The following is a 12,808-nucleotide window of genomic DNA, read 5'->3' as shown; positions in this document are numbered from 1 at the left end:
CATAGAACGTTTATATTGAAGGACAAATATACAAAGAAAACCTTATTTTTTGTCTAGGAACCTTCTCGGGCAAACGCAAACAACTCACCAATGTTTCATCACATTTGGATTGAATGGTTTAGGAACGTATAAAGAACAAATATGCAAAAAATATTTTCTATTGATATACAAATAAGAATCAATATAATAATTTACTCAACTTTCATACATTGACATACATTTAAATAAAAATCTATCTTTCTATCTACTTTAAAATAAAAAAGGTTTTATATTTAATTGTATTTATTTAAAAAAAAACTGGTATGTGTAATTATACTTACAAATAAATTGCTAGGGTTTTTAAACAATATTTATATTATCACGGAACAATATTTTAATCTGTCATAACATACAACAATAAGAATGAATTACAATAAGACGTTAACAACCGCGTTTTGTAAACATAAAAACAAGTATCTTTACTCGTATTAAGCCAAACTCCATTTAAAAAAAAACTGCGCCTTTATTTTCTCACATTTATTTTTGCAAAATTGAACGTTTTTTGAAATGACATTCGTAGTGTTTATTTGAAAACGATATTACCATTTCAGATAGGAAATAAAAAAATTAAGTCCTCAAATTTGTCTTAGCCTTTTCCAGAATCTCTTTCTTTATTTTCGGATAGTCTGGATGAATCTTTAAAATTTGTCTGCAAACGACAATACATTCGGGGTATTTCTTTAATTTCAAGTATGAATAGGCCAATTTGTAACCAACTGTTAAATCACTTTTGCCTGAATACACCCAAGCTTTGTCGTAGTTATATGCTGCTATTTTATAGTTTTGTTCCTTTTCTGCTAATGAACCTGTTGAAGAATACATTCATTGATTGAAAACACCTTTTGACCTACTCGTATTCCGTTTACGAAAAATAGTCGTTAAAAATAGCGCTAAAGATATTGTGGACTTTATATTATATTACAATGGTATACAGAGTAAAAATGAACAAAGCTCAGATTTACATATTAATAATAATAATATCCTGGGACATTTTTCACACCGTAACAGTCTGTGAATGTCCCACTGCTGAGCTAAAGGCCTCCTCTCCTCTTTTTGAGGAGAAGGTTTGGAGCTTATTCCACCACGCTGCTCCAATGCGGGTTGGTGGAATACACATGTGGCAGAATTTCAGTGAAATTAGACACATGCAGGTTTCCTCACGATGTTTTCCTTCACCGTAAAGCACGAGATGAATTATAATCACAAATTAAGCACATGAAAATTCAGTGGTGCTTGCCCGGGTTTGAACCCACGATTATCGGTTAAGATTCACATGTTCTTACCACTGGGCCATCTCGGCTATCACTGTTATAGACCGGATATCACTGTTATAGATAAACTAAATAAAACTTTTTGGTCCGTGATCATTAATTTACCGGTATATACCGAGATTTTTAAAATTAAACAACAAAATAATAATAATAATATCCTGGGACACTTTTCACACACGGCCATCTGATCCCAAATTAAGCTTGTACAGAGCTTGTGCTATAGAAACCAGACAACTGATATACTACATATAATACTTTTCTTTTGTAAATACATACTTATATAGATAATTACACCCAGACTCAGGACAAACATTCATGTTCATGCACACAAATGTCTGTCCTGGGTGGGAATCGAACCCACAACCTTCGGCGTGAAAGGCAAGTGTTCTACCAACCACGCCAACCGCCTCGTCATCGTCGTGCGATTTGCTAATAGCTCTGCTGTGTTATGCACGAAAAACAGTTATTGATTGAAATATCTTTATTTAAAGTACAACAAGAATAGTGTTATATTTTTATCACTTCGCCGACAGCAACAATATAATTATGGCTTTACGTATATACAAATGTTAATTCAAAATAGCTATTATACAAATAATGACCACTATTCTACTTTGTATTTCTACTTTGTCGGAATTCCGATCCTCTGGGCGAAAAATACACCAACCCTCCTGCCACCATAGATTATGCAAGATATCGGCCAATGATATAGCATCAATTCAATGTCATAGACTATATGTAAGTACGATAAGTATGACTAAAATACATTACCCAAATATTGATAAGCGGTTGCACAGGAATTGTTGTGATTTATAATTTTTGTTAGAATCTCTTTAGCAGCATCGGTCCGACCTGAACTTATTTGATTATCGGCAACTTCTAACCAGCATCTAAAACGTTTTCATTTTGTCGTTAACAATGAAGTTTCAACTATACTAAGCATTTGTCTAGCATGTAATACAGGTTACATAATTATTTACGAATATTATGAACGTAACAATAACGAAAGAAAATCTGTTTGTGTGTACGTAACATACATGTTACGCTCTTGCGGCTAAACCGCTGAACCGGTTTGATGAAATTTGCCATAAAGTAAGCTTGAATTTAGGAAGAACAAAGGCTACTTTATTATATGTCAACTCACTCCCACTAACATGCAGGCAGAACTAGTAATAATTAAAACCAAAATACCTCTCCAAACCATCCGCCTTTTCCGGCGTCCATGGGATAGATGATATAGTTCTTTTCAGAATGTTTTTTGCTCGAGTTGGTTGTTTCAGAATATTGTACCTTTAATTATTTAAATAAACATTAAACAAATGAGTTTTAATAAATTATAATCATCGTTTGCAGCATGTACTTTAATAATATATGTACTTTAATAATAAGGTTTATATTTACAGAAAATATTTAATTATTTGCTAATATATCCAAAGTTATTTTTAAAGCTTCTATTGAATTTGTAGTGCTGTTTAATTTTAAGTATAAAACATGTTATTTGTATAACACTAATTATTATTGATAATTAAAATAGCATCCGCTTGACTATATAAGTGAAAAAGCACAGTCATTTATCATCATAAATAGAGGTTACGTAGCTATTTACTACAAAATACAGAACTAAAAATTTCAGATAGTACAAAAAAATCTAGTCAATTTTACGGAAAATGTTTTGTCAAAATTCATAAAATAAATGTTATTGTTTATAATGTCAGTAATAAAGTCCTGCGAGGTTATTAGAATTTTATAAAAGTTCACACTTTAATACTTACGCATTAGCGATAGCTAGAATGAGGTACGGGTCATCTTGGTATACGTCTTCAGTTGCTAGCGGCAAGATTTCCTGCAACACTCGTTCGGCCTGCGATTTCTGTTTGGTGGCCAGTTGCAGGAGCGCCTGTAACGCTTTACGCTCTGCGGGCGCCACCTCGGATAGTAACTTCTCTGCAGTTCTCAGAGCGAGGAGACGAGTATCCCTTATAGATTTAATTTCAATTAGAACATATAATGCTTAAATGTCCCGTTATACTAGTGGCTGACTTATAGGGGTGCAGTTCCCAAAACTAAGGACTAGGAGAATGATTAAATAGAGTGCACATATACTTGAGAAACGCCGCCGTTGTCAGAAATGAGTTCAGCAGAATGCGGCTACCTGGCTATAACATACTTCACCCAAACGCTCGCACTAGTGTATGTACTCACGAGTCGTCGGCGGGCGCGGCGGGCGCGGGCTGCGCCAGACACAGCAGCGCCATGCGTCTCGCGGCCGCGTGTCCCCAGCGCGGCGCGTTCAGCTGGTGTATGTACTCACGAGTCGTCGGCGGGCGCGGCGGGCGCGGGCTGCGCCAGACACAGCAGCGCCATGCGTCTCGCGGCCGCGTGTCCCCAGCGCGCCGCGCGCCGCGCCGCGTTCAGCTGGCGCAGCGCCGCGTTCGCGCGCCCCCCCAGCGACGCCTGCACGCCCGCGCAGTACGAGTAGCCTGCGGACACGACGGGGGCCTCAGTAACATTACGCTGGCGGAGGACCGACTCACCAGAATCATTTTTGGTGAGTTGGGACTTCTAGCCCGTCAGCTGCGTCAGTTAGCCAGTGAACCATAAAAATTAGGAAGATGTAAATTTAAAAAAATATATATTTATTTTTTACTAAAATAATCTATAAATTATTATAATAACACGTGTGAAAAAATTATGACTATATCATGTAAACTTTTTTTTTATACACAAATCAATTTAGGCGCTCTCGTATAATTTCTGCTCCGTCCGAGTTTTGACTGTGACGTCACTTCGCCCAATCGTTATTGCGGGCGACTCTTTTGCAATACGCGCGTTGATAATTTCGTATTTATTCTATCCCTCTTTGTGATTTGACGCCCCACATACGTTCTTTCACTTATAATAATATTAGAACGATTACTAATATATTATTTTATGCTAAAATAAGAGCAGTATTTTCACGTAGACTAAGAAATAATCAACCAAAAGTTGATCTTATGATTGTGATCTTTCACAAATCATGCGAAACATATATATATATATATATATATATATAACAATAAAGTATTTTTATTTATTTATTATATTAGTGAGCTTATTATTATTGTTTATTTTATTAACTTTTTTAATGCAGATTGATCATAACTGTGATTGGCAATAAGTTCGAACTCTCCATGTGCTCACTGTTCACTATTGCTTTCCGCTTTCGGCAGAAGGTAATCGATACAGAATATAATATACATTTCCTAAATTTTAATTTTACATAACAATTCGGGGCGCGAGGGGCATGTTATTGTAAATTTGCTTGTGATGAAAGTGCAAATAAAATTAACAATCTCGAATGTGAAGGATGCAGACATACTACGGTATAGAGTCACATAGCGACGTTAGGAGCCTACTTGTAATGAAATACAAAAATACTGATACTGGAAGTAGCCTTTTTTATGTAAAAGGGGGGCAAACAAGCAAGACGCTCACCTGATGGAAAATGATTACCACTGTCCAAGGACACTGGCACTTGCAGGTGCGTTGCCGGCCTTTATAAGAAATCATAATAGTAACAACCTGTGAATGTCTGCTGGGCCTGCTGGGCTAAGGCCTCCTCTCTCTTTTTGAGGAGAAGGTTTGAGGCTTATTCCACCACGCTGCTCCAATGCGGGTTAGTGAAATACACATGGGGCAGAATTTCAGTGAAATTAGACACATGCAGGTTTTGTCACGATGTTGTCCTTCACCGTCAAACACGAGATGAATTATAATCTCAAATTAAGCAGTATATGGTTCCGCAGATTGCCTGTGCGAGGCAAGAAATGCTTTAAAAATAGAGTTGTAATGGTGGATTTCCAGACATCGAGATGGTAGGATGAAATTTAGATGTGATGTCCGGAGGTGAAATACAGCGCTTGAGATTAATCTAAACATTTTCTCAAGAGCATTCCCCGTAAAAGATGCGATAGAAGATGCAAAGTGCCATCTCTCCCGCCCAGATATGAGAGCAGTACTCTCTGAATCTCTGAGCTGAATTTTCACCTTGTGTGTGAAGTACTGTCGTATCTTGTTGAGGAAACAAGCTTTTAGAGGTTAATTTGGCTTCACCTTCCAATATACCGCGGAACCTGATACTGGATTTAGCAGCGAGGTGGTATTCTCAAAATGAGGGGGATATGACAAAAGGTGACATTTTAGAAGTCATAGTGTCAAACTTGTGTCGTATTGGGGTTGATTTGTATTTAACTTGGTTGGCCCCAATCTCAGACTTTGGTTAATAAGCACTTGTGATTTCAGTCAAAAGTTTATACTCATCGACGTGTTAGTGTGCTGTCATCTGCCAACATTGAATGTTGTTAATAATTTGCACATATCTGTCTGAGTCTAAGAGGCCATCTCTTGGCTCATCCAAGGGTCCTCTTAGACAACTGCTTCAGTCCATCGGTCAAGTAAACTAGAAGATCACCGGTGGTAGCTTTACATTTAATTCAATAATGTAACATGGTGATTCAAAAGCGCCATTATAAGCCTATTTGAATAAAGAAATATTTGATTTCATTTGTATCATACGTATTATATTAGACTACGTATTTGACTTTCAAGTAAACATAATATGGTAAAAATCAATTTCAATGGGTCACAGTCATTAAGGATTTTTTCAACTAATACTATTGGCAATACGGCGTTATTCACAAATCATCTTCAAAATTAACAATAAACTTTAAATTGAAATGCATTTTTCATCACACAAACTCTTATGACAAAACTAATGGTATTCAACGTATCACGCCTATTATTACATACATTCTGAATTTGGTTTATATTAAATGAATACCTATAATAATAAAAATTAAATGTTTGACCCTCAAACTAAAAACTTATAAATACGACAAATTATACTACTAATGTACTTACATTAAAATGGTCATCACGAAAATATCTACTTGTTTTGTAGTGTATAATAAATATATGATTTTTTTTATACTAACCGAAATATAAAAAAAGTCAAGAATAACGCGAAATTACAGCCGAAATTGTTTGTATGGGTGAGCGAGCGACGTTGGACGATGTGACGTCACGCGTCGATCGGTCGCTCCGGAAAAGAATTTAAGAACTCGTAAGTTTAAAAAATTGTAAAAAAAATATTTTTACAGATATCGTAATAAAATATCGCCAGTATTTTTTATATTTTAAATATGATTTTTTGAGATCATAAAAAATAAGCGCATTATACTTATTGCCAAATGCTAAACTTCATCCCTAATGTACCTATAACACAAATTCTTAATTTTTACGGGATTAACTAATCCGTAGTTACATCTCGTAAAACTCTCACTCTTCAACGAAGACTTCCTGTGTTAACGTTTAGTTTTCATTGCGTTGCCTACGTACAGCTAGATAATTAAAGATTATGGGCATTTTACTTTTGATTATTTTATGCAATTACGGTGTAAAAATGACTTATATTTCTTAAAAATTAATTGTGCATATACATTGCAAAGACAACTATTTACTATCAGGGGCTTTCAAACTAGCTTGTCCTACAATATAAATACTAAACTATATAATACAAATGTCAATCAGCCTTGTGGATTCACTCACCAGGATCATCTCGGTTTCCCAACGAGTTCTTAGCCGCTTCCATCGCCGGTTCTACTTCATCCAACTTCCCCCGTCTCCACTGGACCTCTATAAGTTGAGCAAGCGCCTCCCAGCTCGTTGGCTTCACTGACAGGATCTGTTCTAGGTGACGTTGAGCTGTTTCTAAATCAACCTGTTAATTTTTATAAAAAAAATGTCAGTAGGGTTATATATCCCACACCATGTGGTCAGAGATCCTTTATTCAATATAGAAGAATTACACTTACTTTCTGATGGTCAAATTAACAACTAACACTGGTTCGAAAATACCGGAAACTCAACGAGTTTTTAATAAAATTATCACATGAAAACCCTAACCATTTATATTCATCAGTATTCAAGCCTCACGATTTACAGCTTCACGAGCTAGACAATATATCAAGGATGATTAGAAAGAACAATATGACATTGTTACCTTACGAAAAGCCAAATCCGCCATCATAACAGCTGCTGATTCATTATTAGGGTCTGTGTTTAACAGCACAGCACAAGTCTGTTCACATTTTTCAGGATTGTTCATCTAAAACAACTCATTTAGTAAATACAAATAATAAACATGTAGGGTCTTATTTAAAAATATTTAAGGTTGTTTTATTAAATACTGATTCTTCTCTTTCTGTCATCGTTGATTTCACATTCGAAAGAAAGAGACAGCGTTGTTTAACCATCACATCATCTAAACATCATTTATATACAAAGCCAAACAAGTAATGTTCAACGATTATTAAATAACGGTAAACGACACAAGTGACATTTTAAAATGTCATTTTTTTATTTAAAATTATATCTATGAAGTTCAATTTAATTATTTGAATCCAATATGTTTAAGATAATAAGATAATTAATATTCTAATTTCTACTGAACTAATTTCGACCATAGCGGCCAATTTTAAACACTAGCTGTCTACAGGTGCACTCTGTTACTGAGTTTTTTTTGACCGAAAAAGCTAATAAAATATTATTGGCTCGACCAGTTATTCGAACCCGGTTCCTTGCGGTTAGTTTTAAAAGTTAGCCACAGAACTAATAAGAAGTGAAATAAAGAAAATATTTTTCTAACTAACACCAGGTTCATAGGTGGTCTTTCAATTAAAGGCTTCCTGTTTTTAATATGTCACTTAGAATAACTTACCTGTGCGTATAACTTAGCCAATGCCAACAGAGTGTTCGGATCTCTCGGCAAATGCATCAACGCTACCGAATATAGATTAGCCGCGACCGCAGGCTCCCTAGCAGACTTCTCTTTCGCCAACAAACAGAGAATTGATGATAATTGCTTCTTCTCTTCATCCAAATCTCTTCTCGAATCTATTTCTATTCTTTTCAGGACCGCCATTTGTAAATCTTTCGCTTCTGAGAGAATCAGGTTTGTATTTCCTGCTGTAGGATTTTTAAGATCACGGTTTTTAGCTTGAGTCAGGAGCAGGCGAATGCGTCTTTTCAAAGTTGCTATGTCTTTCTCTTTGTTATATAACTGGTTTAATTCAGATGATATCGTTAAATCGACTTTATCGTACTGCTTTAGCTAAGAAAATAAATAATATTATATATAATTTATTTATAAACAAAATATAATATTCGTTAAAATGTCAGATGCAGGATTTGACAATTGGAAATATTCAAGGATTGCTGAAGTATGTAATTGTAGTTTGGATCCTTGTCTAGAAAATACTTTACAGCGGTGTGATATTATTGGGCTTCACTTTTCAAACTTTAAAATAAAGTTTAATATTTCTTACAATGCCAGTGTCTATGAGTGATGGTGACCACTTACCATCAGGTGGCCCATTTGCCCATCATTTTTTAAATAGAATAGGTGGCTATTCTATTTAAAAAATGCTTTTCATTAACAAGCTTTATTAAAATAATATATATCATCTGATCTATCATTATTTTTATAATAAAAAAATTTATAATAGAATTGTTTTATTTACCTTGATGAGAAGTTCTAAATATTCAAATTTAAGTTCATCATCGTTCAACAGTTTGATGGCATTTTCATAGTGTTGTGTTGCTTTATCATATTCGTGCATTTTCACTAAAGCTAGTCCCAACTTTTTTATCAAATTAATGTCTTTAGGATTACCTTTGAGTGCTGTTTCATACGATTCAGCTGCTTGAACAGGTTCTAAAATTATAACATATATACATTATATGTTATAAATAGACTTAATTAAAAAAAAATTTAAACATGATAAGTCATGCCAGTCTGCTAAACTATATAAAATAAAAAAGAGATTCAGATGTAACAATCGTGCAAAGATAATATAATTAGTTAGTACTTACCATGGATCGACATAAAAGAATCACCCATCATGCTATGAGCATCTGCCATTGGGTGGTTGCTAACAATGTCCTTGAAACAAGATGTGAACATGGCTCTATCGTTTTTCTCTTTTAGATAAATGTGTGCCATTTTACTGTGAGCTTGGAAGTAGTAAGGTTGTTCTGGTTTCACTTCATTGAGAATGTCAATTGCATTATCAACATCACCTTTTTTTAAAGCTAAGTCTGAACGAGCTATTAATAAACGACTCTCTTCTGATGTATATGAAATTTCTTGTATTGCTTCCTAAAATTGATAAATTCATTGTACACTAGCTATGTACTGAGGTTATATAGTGTAACAATCCTACGGAAAACCTAGTTATATTTACGGAAGCGAAAAACACTATACTATTCCAGGGGATTTGGAAATATTGTTAGTTATTTTTGTGATTATAATTACCTACATATATACAAGTATCTAAATTAGCGGTAAGCAAATATGTACATAAACTTTAATTTATTACATAAACTAAAATGTGATAGACTCAATCGATTTTAATTAAATAAAGACTAAAGCATTGTATATTACCTAGAATTAATTATTTATATTTATAATTTTTACCCATTTTGAAGATTTTCCCAGACAGACAGATAGACCAAAATAAAAATAATAATTGGTTTATCTATGATAACATTTATTTTTAAACCACAGACAAATACTTAATTTTTAACTAATTTTATAGATGTATAGATCCAGTTATTTGACTTAAATTATTACCTGCATGGTTTTCCCCGCTTCACCAAGTTGTCCTAAAGTTGTTTGTAATTCAATTATTTGCAAATATAAAGTAGCTTTATCAATTATATTTAGATCCGATTCATGTTGCCTGTTTATACTATTTTTCCCGTTTAATATCTGCAGACTTGTATTAAAGCTTGACAATGCTTCTTGCAATTCATTCATATTCATCAAAATAATACCATTAAGGAAATGGTACATAGCACTATCTCGAATTTTAAAATTATAGCTAAGACACATTTCTAAGCTCTGTGCTGCTTTTACGAAAGCACCATTTTGTATGTATATTTGAGCTATTAATATTTGACTTCCTGCATGTGTATTTTCAAGGTCAACAATTTGCTGAGCCAAGATTTGGGCTTCACTGGAATAACCGAATAAGAATTTAAGCTTTGCCAGTTCATACAATGCTGTTATTAATCCAGGACATGATTTGCATATTGTAGTCAAAAATCTTATGCAATCGGTCACTAAGGCATTGTTTCCTTCTTGAGAATAAAGTAAATAGCCAACTATGACGAAAGGTTTTTTAGGTAAATGTTTCTTGTATTCTTTATAAGCCTCTAAAAGAAAATCTGGATCGAGATTTTTTATGTACATTAAACCATATGGATAGCTATCAGCCAGTGTCATTTGAGCATCTATTGCTTTATTTAAAAAGTTAACAGCATTCGGATTCTTAACATTTAATTGTGCTGATAGCAAATATAAAATCGGAAACTTTTGCATCCCTTGCATTTCATACAAAAGCTCAATTTGTTGAGCAATTTGGTCAGTTGGACCATTTTCAAACATTTGACATATTGTTAATCCACATAAAGCAGCTATAGAATTGCTATCAATTTTACTAGCTGCTTTAAAAAAATTTAAGGAATCCTTATATTTACCTTGTAGAATACATTGATAGCCAATTTCACTTAAGTAATCAACATTGTTTGAATACATTTCTGAAGCACATTGAGCAAATCGGTATACTTGAGAAAGTACTGTACTAGATCTTCCACAGACTCTAGAAAATATCTGTGCTGTATTGTAAAATTGAAAGCCATTATTGGGTTCTTCATTCTCTAGGAGAGTAAAGAATTTGTTTAGCTGGTCAACTGCCTCAATATAGTCTGAATTTTTGCAGAGTGCAAGAAATATTTTTATTTTTAATGCTTCAATATTAGCAGGTTCTAAAGATAGAACTCTCTCCAGAGCATCATATACCGCATCCCATTTCTGAGCGGCAAATTCGTTTTTTAATTTTTCAATTATTGGTACCACTTGGCCAGGATTGTTAACTATAAGTTTGTCTAGCAATAGATTAGATGCATCATAATCTCTTGTAAAATATTTAAATTTTGCCAAACCTAAAGGAGCTTCAACACTCTTATCACTTTTTTGTACTGCTAACTCTAGGCAGTCTGAAATCGAAGTTTGAATGTCTCCAATATTTAGGTACATATCATTCCAACCTTTTAAAATTATTGTTTCCAAGTTATTAGCATCTTTTCTTAGTGATTTATTTATATATTCAGATGCCTTTTCATGTTTCTCAGCGAGTGATAAAAATAAACCTGCGTAATAGAATGATGGACCACTTGCTAATTTTCGTTCTTCTTTCAATTTAGATTCTAGGTTATACAAATCATCTCTATCGGAACTATTGAGCATTTTGTAACTGTAAATAAGGGCCATTACAATGGCAAACTGTAAATCTTTATTTGATTGTAATGGTGTTAACTCATTTATACCCTGTTGTACTTGTCCTTCCAAAATATTAGATAATCCATGATAAAATAAAAATTCTGTATTATCACCATATTGCAATGAAGCTTCCCTGGCAATTTTTTTAGCTTTTCCATAACATTTTTCACGTAAATAATAATGTATGTTACATCTATACCACATTACATCCATTGTATTAATCTAAATCTAGTTTTACTTGAAGGTTTGTGAATTTGTCTAAGTTATCTTCATAAAACTTAGCAAGAAAGTGACATTTGCATATTACATTCAAGGTGTTGTCCAATGCATAGCTAAAAACATGCTGTTGACAAATAAATTATCAAAATTTAATATTTTATATGCATGAAAACAGAATAGGTAATTATATGCTACATATAATTACCTATTCTGCTATAGTAGACCTATGACACACTTTATAAGTGGATAGTAAATACATCCCTTTCACTGTATATGTTTTGTTTGAAAAGTATGTTACAAATTAATTACGTTTCATTTATTTTTTGTGCTTATGGGTATTTTATGACCAATTTATATAGATTATATAAGTTATTGTAAAAAGTTTTAACTTGAAATATAAAATTTACAAAAAAAAAAACATCAGAAGAAATCGAATCCATAGGAAATTTATTGAGTATTTCATAATCAAAATGTTTTAATTAATCATATTTATCATTTAACATAAAACACACCTGAGCTAATAGTTTTCCAACGCCTTTTCCTTGGAATTCTTTGGGCACATTTGTGTGGATAAATGTTATTTGACCGTCTTTTTTATCATAACTAACCGTTGCTTCTGCTGTAAATTATTACACGATTTTAAATATATAATCAAAATTTTATGTAATGACGAAATAATTGTCAACTTTTACCGCTTTGTAAAGTCACAACAAACTGTTGCTTAGCAGCATTATTGACTACCTTCAACGCTCGCGTCGAGAAGGCTCTTGCTCGAGTTATCATTCCAGACATGGAATTATTTAAGTCAAAAATTCACTGTAACAAATAAAATAGAATCCGATGGCTGCTATAATTATAATGCGCACTTCGTAGAGAACATAACCCATAAAATATAGGC

General features: G+C 33.5%; 1 protein-coding gene across 3 annotated transcripts; it reads right to left on the bottom strand.

Moving 5' to 3' along the window:
* Nucleotides 1–286: 286 nt before the first annotated feature.
* Nucleotides 287–12,808, bottom strand: LOC126769255 (tetratricopeptide repeat protein 21B-like). Of its 3 annotated transcripts, none has more exons than XM_050487904.1 (13): nt 12,603–12,808; nt 12,423–12,529; nt 9,982–12,034; nt 9,222–9,507; nt 8,870–9,063; nt 8,068–8,460; nt 7,351–7,455; nt 6,897–7,068; nt 3,622–3,790; nt 3,083–3,286; nt 2,502–2,600; nt 2,082–2,200; nt 287–845 (listed from the first exon to the last, which is right to left on the bottom strand). In XM_050487904.1, the coding sequence occupies exons 3-13, from the start codon at nt 11,902–11,904 to the stop codon at nt 607–609; spliced, it is 3,903 nt and encodes a 1,300-aa protein (XP_050343861.1). In that variant the 5' UTR covers nt 11,905–12,034; nt 12,423–12,529; nt 12,603–12,808; the 3' UTR covers nt 287–606. The 3 variants fall into 3 exon arrangements, with proteins under 3 accessions (XP_050343861.1, XP_050343863.1, XP_050343864.1); XM_050487906.1 differs by having other exon boundaries at nt 12,423–12,526; XM_050487907.1 differs by having other exon boundaries at nt 12,652–12,808.

Source organism: Nymphalis io, chromosome 6, assembly GCF_905147045.1.
Source record: "Nymphalis io chromosome 6, ilAglIoxx1.1, whole genome shotgun sequence".
NCBI classification, from domain to species: domain Eukaryota; kingdom Metazoa; phylum Arthropoda; class Insecta; order Lepidoptera; family Nymphalidae; genus Nymphalis; species Nymphalis io.
Note: the sequence above shows the minus strand (reverse complement) of the source record. Positions and strands in the feature narration are given on the sequence as shown.

Coding starts and splice junctions, on each gene's coding strand:
- LOC126769255 (XM_050487904.1), bottom strand. CDS start 11,904: ATGGATGTAATGTGGTATAGATGTAACATACATTATTATTTACGTGAA. Junction 2,201..2,501: donor AAGGCGGATGGTTTGGAGAG/GTATTTTGGTTT, acceptor AAAACGTTTTAG/ATGCTGGTTAGAAGTTGCCG. Junction 846..2,081: donor AACCGCTTATCAATATTTGG/GTAATGTATTTT, acceptor ATTCTTCAACAG/GTTCATTAGCAGAAAAGGAA.